At 33.4% G+C, this 17,998-nt stretch overlaps 1 protein-coding gene across 12 annotated transcripts in view; it reads left to right on the top strand.

Moving 5' to 3' along the window:
• LOC150075865 (tensin-1-like) overlaps positions 1 to 17,998 on the top strand; it is a 405,993-nt gene that overhangs the window by 245,015 nt on the left and 142,980 nt on the right. For all 12 annotated transcript variants that reach the window (XM_090388058.1, XM_090388057.1, XM_090388066.1 and 9 more), the window contains 6 exons: positions 3,485 to 3,528; positions 3,913 to 3,974; positions 5,251 to 5,348; positions 10,816 to 10,866; positions 11,280 to 11,402; positions 16,296 to 16,360. In XM_090388058.1, coding sequence (XP_090244184.1) covers positions 3,485 to 3,528; positions 3,913 to 3,974; positions 5,251 to 5,348; positions 10,816 to 10,866; positions 11,280 to 11,402; positions 16,296 to 16,360 — 443 coding nt within the window. The remainder of the gene's footprint in view (positions 1 to 3,484; positions 3,529 to 3,912; positions 3,975 to 5,250; positions 5,349 to 10,815; positions 10,867 to 11,279; positions 11,403 to 16,295; positions 16,361 to 17,998) is intronic.

The following is a 17,998-nucleotide window of genomic DNA, read 5'->3' as shown; positions in this document are numbered from 1 at the left end:
AAGTTATTCCCTGCATCCAGTTCTTTTGTGACTGCATCATAGTATCCAATCAAGTTGGTCAGGCAAGACTTCCCCTTAACAAAACCATGCTGTGTCTGAGCTATAACTGAAGTCTTGTCTAAATGATCCTGCAGTGCTTCTTTAACCAGTGCCTCCATTAATTTTCCTGGAACAGAAGTTAAGCTCACAGGTCTATAATTACTTGTGTCAGCCTTTGATCCTCCTTTGTGAATTGGGGTCACATTTGCACATTTCCAGTCTATGGGTACCTCCCCTGAGTCCAAGGAAGCTCTCATAATTATGGCTAAGGGTTTGCTTACTTCCTTTGCTGCCTCCTTTAATATAACTGGATAGATCCCATCCACCCCGGGTGCCTTTCTTGTGTTTATCTTCAACAGTTTCTCCTCCACTTTACTCCCAGTTATTTCAAGATTCTGTAGCTTACTGCTAGAGTTGAATACACCTCTGGCATTCCCCTTGCTGAATAACTCCTCATGTGTGAATGTCGATGCAAAATATTCATTTAGTTTGTTAGCTACCTGAGCAGGATCATCAACAGTTGACCCATCAATATCAAGTGGACCAATCTGATTCATTCCCTTCCTTCTAGAGTTTACATAAGTAAAGAACTCTTTGCTGTTTTTCTTTGCATCCCTTGCCAAGGATTTCTCGTAATCTGCCTTCGCCTGCCTAACCTCCTTTGTAACTTGGTTGCATATCAACTTGTATCTATCATAGGCTTCTGTGTCATGTGTTAATTTATATGTATCCCATGCATTTTTCTTCTCTGCCATATGCCTCATTAGTTCATCTGACATCCATTTTGGCCTAAACCTTGAACAATATTTCTTAGTTGGTATGTAAAGCCTAGTAGCTTCCAAGATAAGTTCTTTGAATGCTTCCCATTTTGAATTTGCTGTTGGTAACATCATCAGTTGGTCCCACTGTATAGAATTTAAATACTGTCTCAGTCCATCGTAGTCGCCTTTACGGAAGCAATAACCCTTCCCTTTACCCCTAATGGTAGTTACCTCTTTCAGTAAATCCCACTTCAGCACACTGTGATCACTGCCACCTAGTGGTTCATTTATCTGCAGATTCTTAATGCATGAAGAATCACTGCTGATAATCAAATCAAGAGTATTACTCCCTCTAGTTGCCTCCCGAACATGCTGATGTAGAAAACAATCATCCAATAAATCCACAAAAGCCCTGCTAGTGTGTGAGTAACCAGCCCCCAAATTCCAGTCAATATCTGGGAAATTAAAATCTCCCATTATAAGACTCTCTGATTTACTGGCCCACTCTATTTCCCTGTACAGTTCCTTATTATACTCATCAGAGTCATTAGGCCTATAGCACACTCCTACTCTCAATTTTGATCTCCCAATGCTTATGTCACACCAAACTGACTCAACACTGCACTGTCCAGCGATGTCGACTGGCTTCACTTCCTTGGTTTTTATGTGTTTCTTAACTAATAGCATAACCCCTCCCCCCTTCCTATCCTGTCTATCCTTTCTGTAGACGTTGTACTCCCCAAATTGCAGTTCTGCATCCCTTATATCTGTGTGACACCACGTCTCTGATATCCCAACAATATCTGCCTTTGATGTTTTGAGCAATACCTCAAATTCATCAAATTTATTTACTAAATTCCTAGCATTGGTGTACACGCAAGTATACCTGCACCTGTTTCTATTCTTAGCTACCCTAACACAACCCATGTGTTTACTTGTACCGCAATGGCTCCCAGCAGTCTCTGAAATACCATGCATCTTGTTTTTCAGGCTTCTGCTCATTCTAATAGAAGCAGTGCAAGAATCTCTTTCACCTCTGCCAGTGGCTACTGTCAATCTATTGGTCTTTGTCTCCCCCCAAGCTAGCAGTTTTCCGACCCACCTAACACTGCCTCGATAGCATCAGCAAATGTAGTGACGTAATTGCCCCTCCCTCTTCTCCCGTTGGCTCGAATAAATATCACTAGGAGGAAAACTTTTTTAATGTATAGAGAGATTATCATTAGCCATATGATGTAAGGAAGCCTGAGGATTTGCTGCAACAGTCAAAAAAACATTTCTGAGTTACCCTGAGAGAGAGAGAGAGAGAGAGAGAGAGAGAGAGAGAGAGAGAGAGAGAGAGAGAGAGAGAGAGAGAGAGAGAGAGAGAGAGAAGTAGAAGAGAATTACCAAGGAAGAGAAGAATGATGATATATAGATCAGGACCCTGGGTGTGCCAAGTCCATACTCACTAGATGTTGAGCCCCTGGGATCAAATTTTCCAGGTTTATGAGAGTATCTTATTTCATTGGTTTAAAGTAGAAGGCTGAGAAACTCTGCTGCAATATAAATAAATGCTAATGCCAGGAGAGCAAAAATTTAGTTACATATTAGCAAAGTACTCAGTGTTTAAATTTGAAATAAATAATTCTCATAACAACAGAAAACCATTGCAACATTGAAAAAAATTCCAGACAACTGGAATTTTTTTACAGTCTGTTCTGGTTTAATCTAAGTATTGATAGCATCAGATAACATGCTTCTATAATTGGCATAAGGGAATTTTAAAAATTAAAGTACAAAATTTGTTTAATGGAGAGTTTTAGTGTAATAATTTTGGGCTTTAAGAAACAAACCAGTGAAGGAGATCATTTGCATCTTAAACAAGCCAAAATTCTAGAATAAATTAGTTATGGTGCACATGTGGATATTTTGAACTCTAAACCTGAAAATCATGTCTAGGTTATAAACCCTTGGTCTTGTGGCCTGTCGTAAACAATGTATATGTTATTATTGCAATAAAGATTTTTAAAAATAAAAAAAGTTTCAAGAAAATATAAAAACAGATAGTGAAAGCAATTTTAGGATTCCAGGAATAGGGACTTAAATGGATGACTTAATTTGTCCCATGGCTAAACTGGCACTGGGGCTGTGTGGAAAAGTATTGCAGGAGGTAGGCCAATCCAGTTAGGCTCTTCACCACAGGGGACCTATCGTAATCCTCAGCTTGGCAGTGAGCTGCAAAATACTTATCCTGGATTATATTAATATGGAAACCTGTAAGTGGCTGGCTATATTGGGGTTGGGTGGGAGGGGCATAAAAATGAACACAACCTTGCCATATTTTGGGGAAGGAGGGAGCAGAACTTTCCTTTTTGCATCCAAGTGCTTAAAAGACTTGATATGATCCTGCAACTGCAATACATACCTTTCCATTCTCTCTAGTATCACAATACTTTATCAGACACTGACATATCTAGTTGCTCAGCATTGCTGCTTATCTGCATCAAACCCAAAATAAATCAAAATATCTATGTGTTATAATAAATTATGTAACGTAAAGTGCAGAACAAGTGGAGGTAATTTCTATTACACAGATAGCGTATTTTCTCAAATAGATATTATATTGTTTCAACATAGTAAAGTACAAAAACATTGTATTATTATTTTGATTTAGGTAATTTTTTGTTGTTTTGTTATTGTAGAGAAGTCCTGGTTCAAGGTCTCTGGACAGAGGAAGAAGCCAAAGGTAGTAAAACTTAGCTTGAATTTAATAAATTGTTCTGAAATATTAAATTGTGTTATTCTTGTTATTAAGTTACTTTCAAAAAGTGTAAGATACATTTTAAGATAAAACTTTTTAACATGATTATCAATGTAGTTCTTTAGTGTAATTGATTAATTATAATATTACTTAATGAGACAGTTATTATAATATTTCTAGCGTATAAAACGGTGTAATTTTAAGCAGTGTATTATTTTTTTTGAAGTAGTGAAGTTAGTAACTGGTGACATATTTTTGGGATATTAGTACTTACTGTGACATAATTTTGTGTTATTACTTGATCATATATATTTTTTTGCTACTTCTAGTTCTCTCATTATTTATATAAAACATTCTGTTTTATTCCAGAATATACGAAAGGCCTCCTAGTTTCATGATGGATATTATGTATGTAACAGAACGTATTATCAGTAAGTATGGATTTTTGTATTAAAAAAAAAAACAACTTAATTTTTTTTAAAGTCAGTCAGTCTTATTCATGAAGTAATATGAAAATATTACTTTGTATTACTTCATGATAAAACAAAGGTACCAAATCAAATAAAATAAGAACCTTATTTTATCTGATTTGAATTTGAAGGAAAACTAAAGTTCACAAAACTGAAATTAAAGTTCCTATGTTTGACTAACTTTTTAACACTATTTAGGTTAGACCTTCTCTTGTGTTGTTGCTGTTATTGAATTTTAGGAGCATTGGCTACTTAGGCCATGTTGCTCTGTGTATATTGTCTATTGTCTGTGAATTGCATGTGCTCCTAGGTCAATTTTCTGTTTTGCTGGAAGAAAAACCTGAGTTTCTGGGAGAAAAACCATGCTACCCTCTCCTAAGACTGACTAACTCAGCCATGTTGTGAAAAAGACCCATAAAAATTCCTTTCATCATCGATGGGATTTGAACGCAGGTCTTTTCCACCTGGTGTGGGTAGGACGGCAATCCTACCAACTGTGCTACCCATGAGGGCCCTTCTCTTGTGATTTATTTTTGTAATGCCCTATGGAGATTAGTTATATGTAAAAGCAGTTTATTCAGCCTTTTTCAAAACAGGCTTTTTTCAGCCTTGTTGCTATTAAGATAAGGTACATAACAGTTTCAGATTGCTTTTTTTTTGTTTTTTCTTACAAAAACATAAGCAATTGTTTTCTGATAAAAATTTTTCTTAGAACTTTGTAAAAGTGATTTCCATAGTTGTTTTAGAATATTTGTAAGTATGAATAAAAAATAAATTGCAATTTTTTTTTCTTAATAACAACACCTGGTGTTGGAAATTCACCTTTTTAGAAGTATGCAAAACTGCTGTAGCTGAGTGGGCAGGCATGAGGGTACATAAGTACACATGCTTCGAATGGCCAGGATTCAAGCTTGTGATTGTTAAATACAGTGCTGTTTCTTGTATTCTCTCTGTCTTGTGAACCCCTCTTATCATGTGAACATCTCGGATGTATAAAAAGAAAATTTTATTTTTATTTATATTAGTAATATGTAGCATGTTATTTTTATATTCATAAATCTCTCTCTCTCTCTCTCTCTCTCTCTCATGCTTTTCATCTGTTATTCTCTCTTTCCTCCCCCTTTTCACTCTTATGTCTTTTTTTAACTTGATTCTTTTATAGAAAATTACTGCTTTAGATTAAAGTTTCAACATGTTTTTTTAATATTTTATTTATTTTTATTTTTTTTTTTGCTAGTTATCACATTTCCAGATGCAGGAACAGATGCAGTGTACAGAAATAATCTTAAGGAGGTAACTCATATGCTCAGGACTAAACATGGAAACAAATATAAGGTACTGAGGTGAATTAATTTTTGTTTATTCATTGTGTTTTGATTTGCTTAATTCTGAAAGTCAGTTAATTTTTCTAGTAAATCCGAAACTGAATTTTAAAAATTTGCCTATTGTTGGAAAAGTGCTGTTTGCAACAGTTCAGATTTACACTCAGTTTGGCAGTTTATTCCTAAGCATTATTTTTTATTACAATTTTTGTATATTGGCTGATTGTGAACTGTAATGAAAACTGCTAACTTACTATTGATGAGAATGTACGGCCAAATGAATTGCTTTTGAGCTCACATGCTTATGATTAAAGTGCCCTCCACCTCCTTTTTTTAAAAAGAATGGAAATAAGTAAATAAAAAATAAAGTGACATAGTTGCAGCCTGGGCCTTAGCAAGAGTTGATGTCTCTGCTATGAAACAAAAAGTATAATGGTTATGGGAGTATGGGCACCATGATTTTTCTCCATTTTATTAATAACACATAACAAATTGTAGATTTTTTGGCAGTGCATCAAAGGTTATAAAGTGCTTTACAGTTCTACAAACATAGGCTAAGGTTAGTAAAATTTACTACTAAAATAATAGTGGTAAGATTTCAATATTAACTTTATTTAGGTTAGATAATTTGTATGCACTAGTGAGAGAGTGAGAGATGTAATTTTGCTTTATCAGCTAGACTAAATCTTCAGCTGAACTGAACTATAAACATCAAAATTGGTTAAATTACAGGATATGTGCCTGTTGCTGGCCACATTACCTGTTTTAGTTAATTGTTTGAATGTCCAGCTGCATAGTATCATTTGTTATTGCTTCAGGGGTTGTTTTATTTTCAGGCTGAATAATTTAATATTGCAGTTTCATTTTAGTGTAATTGTTCTTAATTTTGAATTTTATTTGACATTACATGACATGCTAGCACACATCTGCAGCTGTGGGCAGGAAGGCAATTTCTGCTTCTTCCTCCCCTCTCATATTGAGTGAATAGTCCTAATATGGGTGATCTGCCATTTGACTGTACAATTTGTGTGTTCCTAAGCCAATTTACATGCTATTGGGCAGCAAAACCTGGAATGACCCACAGGGAAACCATCCACATGACATTGGCTAATTACAGCTCTGATTGAAGAGGCCTTAAAGAATTCTTCCATTGCTGATAGGAATTGAACCAGAGCTCTCCAAATGAGTGGCAGGCAATGATACATCATGCCAACTATGCTGATGTTTAATTTACCAAGCTCAAAACTGATTTTCTCTTATCCCTTAGTAACAATGTATACCTTAAATATTACTCTATTTTTCAGTGCAGTTATTCTTTGTTTTTAAAACTGTTCTGTGTGTTTATTAAAATGTCTACTTAGTAATTTAACAGAGTGCAAGATTGGGTATTATCTTTCATTCTTCTAACAAAAAAAAATAGAGGGGGCATTCATCTATTGCTTTGCCTAGATGTACTTATTATTCTTTGTGGGAAAAAAATCTGGTTGGCAATGTGGACAATGCTAAATGCATATCTTCCCTTCTCCTGTGGCATCTGCTGTTTCTTAAATAATCTGTGAACATGATCCTGCAGTTGAACTTCCTGAATGATTTGAATTAAATATTACATAGCTTTCACTTCAGCTACATTCTGAACATTGCTAATCAGAAACATATATTTAAGCTTTTATCAATGCAAAATACAGAATTCGGTGTTTCTGGCTTCTATTTCCATAATGAAAAGTACTTATTATAGTGTATATAGGTATAATGAGAAAAATTAAAATGATATTTAGAACCTGTAATTTTCTTCCGAACACTAAATGTATAGGTTAGAACATTTCTAGTTTTTAACTTTGGACTTAAATGCTTCAGTCGTGTAGTTTCCCTTTTTGACGTAGCTATAGAAGTTATCTTATATTGCCCATAAAATGGTTCTTATTTGCAAATATAACTTGCCATGTCATTGGAATTAAATCTCACATATATTAAAATATTAACACTAAGTTTTTAAATTCTAATAACTTGTTATCAGTTATATAAGATATTTTCACAATCCTTGGAATTTCATAGTACTGGCTTCTGTAAACTGTGTGCATTGTTCATATTATTGAAGATGGTTAATTAATCAAACACTTATGACTGTCACTTACTTTACCTTAATTTTAGCTGAACTTTTCTACTTGTACCAAAAAATCTATAAGAGCATGGATAAATACTATTTTTTTCTGTACTAGAGAATAGTGTAATCAAATATCCACCTGCTAGCTTATTTCCTGGAAACACAACCACCTGCTCTGTTTCCTTTGGAAAATTCATTCAGTTTCACAATACTGTACTTAATTTAGAAATCACTGAGCCTGTACAGTTGGATAAAATTTATTAATATTCTAGAAATCATGACTCCTTGAATTATAATCTTTGAAGATAATACTAGCAGTAGGAAGGAGTGTGATTTTATTGAGCTTAGGAATTACTGTCGAGTAGTTTGAATTTCTATCTGAGCACCTTAATTAATTTATATTTAATGATGCAGACAATACTACACAATTTATTAATATAAAATTTTAACTTGTAAAACTAGAATAAAAGCTGAAATTTTTAGAATATACGTATGTGAAGAATAAATACCCAGTGAAGAAACACACAGGATAGCACAAATATTTGCTGTGATTGGTTAGTGCAATTTCATGCTAATTCCTTAGTGAATCCTTTGTGTACCACCGTGGCATGGTGTTCTTGCATTTTCATTACTATTTGAATGTGATTCTTCATTGTTAGCTGTGTTCTAAAAAGCTAAATAGTGCTTCTTACAGTTTTTGTTCATAAAATATTTACAGCTAAATATTCCAGTGCCTGTGGTCTTATTAATTACTTGCTTGATTTAATTTTAAAGTTTATCTCAAATTTTAATGTACAGTACCTGCTTAATGTGAATTTTTTGTAATAAAAAGTAGTTTCAACAGTTCTGCAACCAGCACATTTTATTTAAGATACACATGTGAAAAATTAAGTTAGGTTCAGCTTGTGATCTTTATTTTTAAAGTGGCTTGCATGGTGGAAAAGATTGTCAGCCTGCTGAATTATGGTTTCTCCTTGAAATCTTTGTTGGCAGAAAATATTTAACTTTGTAATTTTTGATGTTTAATTTTATATTAACATAGTATTAACAAAATAGGGTCTAACTGGAATTTCACCGTCTTACGCTTCTGCCAAATGTTCTGTCTCGGTTGGTGTTTTATGGCACATTGACTTTGAGCACTATGGCCTTAGTTGCCAATCTATCTCAGTCTGTACAGGTAACAGCTGAAAGAAAGCATGTGTGGCAGACTGCTTTTAGCTCTTCTCTGCATGTGGTCTTTGCCAGCAATCAGATTCCTCTGGGAAATGTGGTGTGTAATCAGAAATTCATATTGGGAGGGGGGGGCATGTACTGTATATATTTCCTGTATTAATTTATTTATTATTGCACATACAAAATATCAACTTCTGTTTTAACTTAAAAATGCTGTCTAGTTTAATTTTTTTTTTGATACTATCTTAAAGTAGATGATAATAAAATTAATTGTAGGACATCTGTAATAATTTTAACTTATAATAGTAAAATATATGAATTTTGAGGGGGGGGGGATGAAAGTGCACCCTTGCACTCCCTGCTGGTTGCCCTACTAGCTGGTGATTCAGTTTTGGTAGGTTGTCTGGGAAATTTCAGTAATCTGTAGTTGGGATATTCATGGAATGAATAACTATGCCCACAGAACAGACATACATTAGCATTAGTAGAGCATATGATGCAAGAAAGCAAGCTTATACAGCATCAGCCAAAAAAAAAAAAAAAAACCCTTCCCATTTTGCCCATCTATTCATTCCAAATGTTTGTCTAGTTCTACCTTGAATTTATTTAAGCCTGAACTTCCATAACAACAGATGGAAGTTTTTTTCCAGCAATCATCTGCTGGCTAAAGGCAAATTTCCGCACATCTACTCTACAACTGTCTTTCCTCAATTTGAATTTATATCCCCTCAGACGATTAATCTGGGCAAGAGGAAGAATCCCATCGGCATTGAGCTTGCTCAAGCCATTCAAGGCCTTATACACCTCAATCAGATTCCCTTTCAGGTGCCCAGTCTTCAAACACTGCAATTTGCAGAGCCCTCTAGAAGTAGTATAAAAGTATTGGTTTTGGACATTGAACATAAGGCAGTAATGATAGCTGTAGTTTGTGCTGTGAACAATATGGGTATGTTTGAGTGTATCCTGCATTAGTGTATGCTAGTACATGTACCACAGCCAATGCTCATCACTACAGTAAAAAAATGGAGCAGTTATAGTGAGCTATAATGGCACATGGTCGGGATGTTTAACAGTGGCACAGTGTTGCTTTATGCTAACATGAAATTTCACACAGTCCTTGATATCCAGGTCCAGCTGCAACAGCTAACCTACAGCCTTGACTTGCCACCTTGCAACTACCACAGCTTTAATCCTCCTGAAGGAGGTTTTCAAATGTGATTGCTTTTTCTGAGATGATGAGGTGAAGGAAGCTGTCACATGGTGGTTTCACTAGCAACCTGTGGAGGTCTATGCCATGGGTGTATTAAACTTCTTGACTTGATGGGATGGACGTATCAATGCAGTGGGCATTTACTTTTAACTAGTTATAGCATCGAAACCTTTATCCCAATTTTTTTATACAGGGTGATCTCATGTTGCAGATCCTAGAATGGCAATTTCCAGCATCTCTCGGTAGCACCATACCCGAAGTATGATGCTACCAAGAGATGTTGGAAATCACCATCACATCTAGGCAAGTTGCAGTTGATGTTCCATGTCTTTAAACAATAACCATATTTTATTTTTTTAATGTAATGTATGTTCAATAATGGATTCAGTTTCCTGGTGAATTTTCAGTTCATCTGTGGTGTGTTTTCCTCTTTAATATGCTCCAAAGAAAATAGTGGAGATTTGGGGAGCCATACATCTTTTTTAATTAACCTTGACCTCGAAAGAGCTTTTGGTTTCTGCTTAACTTAAATATGATGTGTGCCAGGTAGCTCCATCTTTTTGGAAATAACACTATGAAAAACAATGTCACAACTGTATTTGAAATGACCTCAGTTATGTTGTTATATTCTTATCATTTGGTATGTTGTTACCAATTTTCATGTCATTTCATGAATTAATAGAAGAGATATTAGCAAAATTCTGGATTCTGCAGTGAGAGGACCACTCTGTACATCACTTAGTTTATATTTCTTAATTTTGTTTTCTTTTTCAATTATTATATGGCTATCTTCACCTGAATCTTTTTTTTTTTTTTTTTTTTTTGGGATATGACAGATCTTGCATCACTGATATTATGAGGATTTTCTCACCTGTGGTGAGAAATATGGTGCCTCAATTTTATGGCAAGAGGTGTTTCTAACAAGTCCTTTTATTATCTCTTATTATAGTACTTTGATTAGTATCACATATAATGTATTTTTATATATTGTTTCAGGTATTTAATCTGTCAGCTAGAAGAAGAGATTTAGCAGCTTTAAATCCTCAGGTACTGCTTATCTGTATTATATTAGATTATATCATGTTATTTCATTACATGAATTTTTTTCTGAAAATAAGAAAGAGTGGTTCTGTTTTTAGATGTTTTTAATCATAATTTTTATGATATTTTGGAACCATAAATAAAAGAGATTTATAAAGTGTAAACTTTATCATAAAACATAATGTGCAGCAACATAAATTATCATTTGTGACCAGTATGAAAGTAATGTATATAAAACTATATATATAAAATGTGAAAGTATTAGTTATTTTTAATTATGGGCTACAATAACAGTTACTTATTTTATTTATTTTTTTTTAATAAATAAGTTCACAGTAAATTTTAAGTTAATATTTTATTTGAGTAAAAGATTTTATGGAAGAAAAATTAAATAAATATTTTCTTCAATTTGAAAACAGGTGTTGGACTTTGGCTGGCCCCAATATCTAGCTCCACCATTAGAAAGGCTATGTAGTATATGTAAAGCTTTGGATGCTTGGTTAATGTCAGATCCGCAGCATATTGCTGTTTTACATTCAAAAGTAAGTTAATCATTTTAATTCAATATTGTTATACATTGATATTCATTAGATTTAAATTGTTTCTTTGCTTCTATTATTTGTTATAATTAGGTTTTTTTTAGATGTAATTTCATTTAAATCAACAGAACCTCAAAAATCCAGTGGAATGGCTGGCTCAGCTCCTTGAATTCAAGAGATGTATGTGAAATTGACCATGGAGGTCAGTTTTGTAAGCTGTGCTGAAAGATTTTCTGTGGCAAGAATAGTGAAATATTTCCTCAAAATACATGCCAAAAATTGGTGAAAAATTTTCCATGTAGGCACTATATATGGCATTAAAAGATTAAAGACCAAAAAAATTACAACCTTGATATGGCTTCCACCATATTAAAATTGTGTATTTTGGTCACTTGTATGAAAGTATTTCCTAATACTTTTAACATAATGTATAGCATTTACAGGAACAAAATTTACAGTAAGCATTTCATAACAACAATTTGCATATCTTTTCAAAAAAACTAAGCGTCTGTAAGTAAATTTGATGACTTAACCAGTACTTCAAATTCATGAAATTTGTTTATTTACTAAACTCCTAGCATCAGTGTACATGCAAGTAAACATGCATCTGTTTTAACTTTTAGTAACCTTGACAACAAAATGATAACACAATATCAATCCTTCCTTCCAGCCCTAGGCGCCTCCGTAGCCAGGTGGGAAGGAGCAGCAGTGCATAGCACATGCTCCTTGATTAGACCGGGGTTCAAGCCCATCACCACCAAATACGGAGGATGCGGAAAGGTCAGGGAATGATCACCGCATATCCTGGAGCAATATGGCCCTAGTTGCTAATGCTCCTAAAAACCAAATAACAACAACAAACAAACCTTCCAGCCCTTTAAGGACTAGAAGGAAAAGATGAAGGTCATTTGGTAATCTATCCTAACTCAGCCAAAGCTTCTTATATTTTAATAAAACTCACTTCTAAATCCCATTTCATGCATTGAATTAAATTTGATTTAATGTATAAAAGTAAAGAATCAAAAACTATTAAATAGAAACTTGTACCCCCAAGAAAGGTGCACATTTACATGGTAGATTGTCATTTCCCTAAAATATTTTGGTAATTGATATGCATAATGTGATTACTGTGGCGGCAGTGACATCTTTTCTCACTGTGGTTTGAACTGTAAAGATTCAGTTAATTTTTATAAGCACCTGTACATGCAGTTTTATCAGAGCTAAAAGTAAACATTGTAGAGGTGCGTTCATGCACACACACACACGCACACACACACACACACACACACACACACACACACACACACACACACACACACACACACACACACACACACACACACACACACACACACACACACACTGTTTTTTAGTGTTTTGGCAAAAAAACCCAAGAAACCTGCTCAGTGGCTGTCCTGGTTGTTGGAAATCATTCACCAGAATGATTCAGAGTTCAGAACACAAAAGACATAAGCCCTAATTTTATAGCAAGAAGTGTTTGACCCTAACAAATCTTCTTATTATCACTCTCTATATGTAAGAAATCTCTGTACCTCCTATTGTTGCAATTAAGCATAGACATTTATCATGGACATTATTTAGTCTATGGTAAGTGCGAGATGGAAAACCAATGCGATGTTTGAATATACGTGTTTTTATTTATTTAAAAAAAATTGTTTTGCCAGTTTAGCATAGGGTAAAGAAATTTGCCAAATTTATTCACAATTTGCAAGTTATATGTTGGTGAATCAGGTAGTTGGAACTGAATTTACTATGCAGATAGCAGGTCACATTTCCCAATTGGTTGCATTTTTCACTGAGCAAGTGGAAAATTAACACAGTGTGCATGTCAATTAGTTGTTTCAGGTAATTTCATTTGTTGAAGTTGTAAGTTCTTTTTATCCCCCCACTCCCCACAGCTATTTGGGAATATGTTTACAGCTTTCCATGGTACCTTAAAAAAATTGGATTATTGTAGTGTATTTAATAAAGATTAGATAAATTCTGAGTAGCTAATTTATATAAAATTTCTAACTTTTTAAGAAAACAGTATAGTCCTGTCTTCATAAAAAAACAATGGAAAATGAATAACAGTATAGAATATTATCATTGTTACCTTCTTACTAAGTTAAAATACATAATGTAATAGCAGACAAAAATATATACCTGTCATTAGATTGGCATTATCATTATGATGACTAAGTTACACACAGCCAAGTACTTTTTTAATGATGCCATCTCCTCTATAATATTAATTATGATTTGGATTACTATGTAGTTGATCATTTTGAGAAATGTAACTTTCAAAAATGTATATAATAATTGTTTGGCTATATTTGGGTAATCTATATGGTGAATTTTGGTAAGAAAACTAATAATAGGTTATATAGGCATGTCTGGAACTATAGCCTTAAATGTAACTGTAACTCAAGTGAGGTTACAGTTACATTTAAGGCAACAATCTTAACCTGGAAGTAGTTTTGCCGAGTTTTATAACACAATAAGGGAGATTTTATAGGGGGATTTAACTTTAATTTAAAAATATTTTGTATTTTGAATTGCATTTAACTTACACTAATACTTGATATTTCATCATTAGATTGCAATACTTATTATGTTTATTATTTGTTATTTTTTAATAATAATTCAACAATTTTTTTAAATTCTGTATTTTTTGGCCACTAGAAATACTCATTAGTTTTAATGAAACGTAAAGTTTATTAGTTATGCTTAAAACAAAACAAAAAAAAAAAGGTTGGTACCACTAAATAGAAACATGATATTATTCATTACTGCCAAATTTAAATTTATAGAGATGCTTATTGCATTGACATTATTCCAGCACTATAAATTAATTCAGAACACTTTGAAATTAATATTTCTCAATGAAAAAAATAAAAATAATGTGTAGAAGAAATAATTCCTACTTACCATGTCGAACTAAATTGTAAACTTGAAATAATTACATAAAATCATTCATTTATATTCTTTTCAAGGTTCTTCTTACATTTTGTGGCTACACATGAGCGGTTTTTCCCATAGACCTGGACTGCCTTGGCCCAGATCTGCCAGATAAAATCGCTGATAAAACTGCTCATGTGTGGCCTGCTATAAACAAAAAAAAAAAAAACCCCTTAATTTTCAGTTTTTAAAGTTTTAAAAAAAATAATTATTTAGCAAGAAATTACTGTGAGTATTAATACTTGCAGTATTTTTAATACTTGACCGCTACTACTTAAAACAGTAGTGGTCAAGACTGTGGGAAAAAACTTTGTGCCACCCATTTACCTTGTGAAAATTAGTTATTATTTGTATAATAAAATAAAATAATAGTAATAAATAAAAGATCCAATTTAATGTAATAATTCAACATAAAACTGAAAATATATAACTTAGTTGTGATAAAAGGACGTGTTCCACTACTGAGAAACTGTGTGCAGCAAGCCAGGATGGGGTAACATAAAGGGTTTAGAGGCCACTTGGGGAAAATCACAGTTTATACAAAGTAAAAAATAATATAAATTTGTCCAAACCGCAGCAAATACACAACTAAAGACAACAATAAGAAGGTACACAAAGTAACAACCACTAATCCCCAACCAGTGAGTCACCAACAATAAATATTTTTCCACTGCCCTGTGAGGGGAAGGGATGCTACTTCTGGGTTAATATAGGCTATTCCAAACAGACAATTTTATGTCCATTAGATGAATAGTATTAAAAGGCCACTTGGCACATAGGATGAACAATGTGTGCAAGTACAGAGTTACATATGCCATGAATTTGAATCCACATATACCATAAAATACAGTAATGTTCTTGTCTCAGTCTTGTAACCTCCCCCCAATCTTGTGTGGCAATCCCAGGAAGAAGCAGAAAATTTATTATATTTTTTAAATTTTAATTCAAATTCTTATTAGATGAACTAATAAATGTTAGTGGTGTTATATTTAAAACTTCTTAAATATTAATTTACTTTAATTTTCTTAATTTGAGCTATACATTAAAATTCCACTACAACGAATACTGTTTTAATGCAGATTTCACATTAGCAGACAATATTTCTAGATAACAGCCTACTTTCATTATTATTAATACTTTGTAATCTCATTTTAACAAAATAGTTTTTATGAAAAATTCAGCATAACAAATTATTTTAAAGGTCCACTTATGCCTAAAATGTATTGGTTTAAAACAGAAGAGAAACTTTATTGAAAATTATAAATGGCACTGTGTAGCCCATATTGTTTGCATTATGGAAACATTTTCTTGAAGGAAAAAAACTGAAGTTAAATGTATGCTAAAAGAATATATTATCACAACCTTTACTACATTTTCCATATTTTTGAACAGTTGTGTTTTTTTTTGTTTCTTTTTTCCCCCCCACCCCACTGCTTTGATACCTACATTTTCAGTTGCATTCAAGTTGAATTTTCACATTAATCTGGTGAAAAAAATTAGCATTAAAAACAAACAGATGTATTAATAAGTGAAAACTGACAATAAATTTTATATGCTATACCATATTTCTGAATGTGTAGTATTCCTTATGAATAAAATTTACTTTCAAAATTACACTCTCTAAACAAAATGGTTTTACTTTTGTAGCACACATGCATATTTCATTGTTCTGTTTATTTAATATTGATTTTAAAGTTTATGTTTAAGGAAAACAAAGAATAAATTACTATTTACATATATTAGAAAGTGCAGCAGAATTTATTTAAATAAATAATGATTCTTTTGAAGTAATTTTCAGCAATAGTCAGTAGAATGAAGTGTCAGTACAATGAAATGATTCTTAATCCCCTCCCCCGATAAGAAATTTGTTGTAATAGGATTTTGCTATAGTTTGATGGGTTAATATTATAATATAACTGTTCTGATTTGATATAGGGAGATAAAGGAAGGACAGGTGTTGTCATTGCAGCATATATGCACTATAGTAATATTTGTGCCAGGTAAGTTCAATTTTTTATTAGACATTGTTTTTTATAGAAATATGAATTAATGGAGATTAATTAATTTTCTTGCCTACTTTGTGTTTGCTATAGGAATATTCACCATAACATGGAATGTTCAGTAGTTCAGTAGATTTATTCCAAACATGTTTATGGAACTCAGTAGTTATTATATCACAGCATGTTTATGGAACTCTTACAGTTATTAATACCTGGCAAAAGTAGTATATTTTGTGCAGGTATTAAACCTGCACAAAATATGCTACTCTTCATGATCATGACTGTAGTAATTATCATTGAAGTATTAGTATTAGTAGTGGCAAATGATGTAAGAAAACAAGCTTGTAAAGCATCAGCCTTAAAAAAAAAAAAAAACCTTTCCACATCACCTGTCCATCCCCTCCAATAGTTTTTGTAGTTCTTCCTTTGAATTTATTCAAACTATCTACTTCCACAACAATAACAAATGGAAGTTTGTTACAACAATTAACCACCTGCTGGTTGAATGCACATCTATCCTGCAGTTATTTTTCCTCTGTTTGAATTTTGGTCCTTTCATGTGTGTAGTCTGAGCAAGATGAAGAATGCCATTAGCATTGAGCTTGCTCAATCCTAATGGCATTCTTGGTAAAACTATCCTTTTGCTGCCTTCACCAATCTTGTTGCCCTTCTCTGCGCCCATTCCAAATCTACATCCTTCCTAAAATGAAGCCTCCAGTACTCTAGGTGTGTCCTAACCATTGCCTTGTACAATGGAATAATCACTTCTTTATCCCTGCTAGCAAAATTCATATATTTTTCATATATATATATTCATATATTTGGGATATCAGAGACGTGGTGTCACACAGATATAAGGAATGCAGAACTGGAATTTGGGGAGTACAACGTCTACAGAAAGGATAGACTGGATAGGAAGGGAGGAGGGGTTATGCTATTAGTTAAGAAATACATAAAATCCAAGGAAGTGAAGCCAGTGGACATCACTGGACAGTGCAGTGTCGAGTCAGTTTGGTGTGACATAAGCATTGGGAAATCAAAATTGAGAGTAGGAGTGTGCTATAGGCATAATGACTGTGATGAGTATAATAAGAAACTGTACAGGGAAATAGAGTGGGCCAGTAAATCAGAGAGTCTTAAAATGGGAGATTTTAATTTCCCAGATATTGACTGGAATTTGGGGGCTGGTCACTCACACACTAGCAAGGCTTTTGTGGATTTATTGGATGATTGTTTTCTACATCAGCATGTTCGGGAGGCAACTAGAGGGAGGAATACTCTTGATTTGATTATCAGCAGTGATTCTTCATGCATTAAGAATCTGCAGATAAATGAACCACTAGGTGGCAGTGATCACAGTGTTCTGAAGTGGGAGTTACTCAAAGAGGTAACTACCATTATGGGTAAAGGGAAGGGGTATTACTTTCGTAAAGGCGACTACGATGGACTGAGACAGTATTTAAATTATATACAGTGGGATCAACTGATGATGTTACCAACAGCAAATTCAAAATGGGAAGCATTCAAAGAACTTATCTTGGAAGCTACTATGCTTTACATACCAACTAAGAAATATTGTTCAAGGTTTCGGCCTAAATGGATGTCAGATGAACTGATGAGGCATATGGCAGAGAAGAA

Source organism: Mastigoproctus giganteus, chromosome 13 (genome assembly GCF_048544385.1).
Source record: "Mastigoproctus giganteus isolate SK-2022 chromosome 13, ASM4854438v1, whole genome shotgun sequence".
Lineage (NCBI taxonomy): Eukaryota > Metazoa > Arthropoda > Arachnida > Uropygi > Thelyphonidae > Mastigoproctus > Mastigoproctus giganteus.
This window is presented reverse-complemented; position numbering and strand designations above follow the sequence as displayed.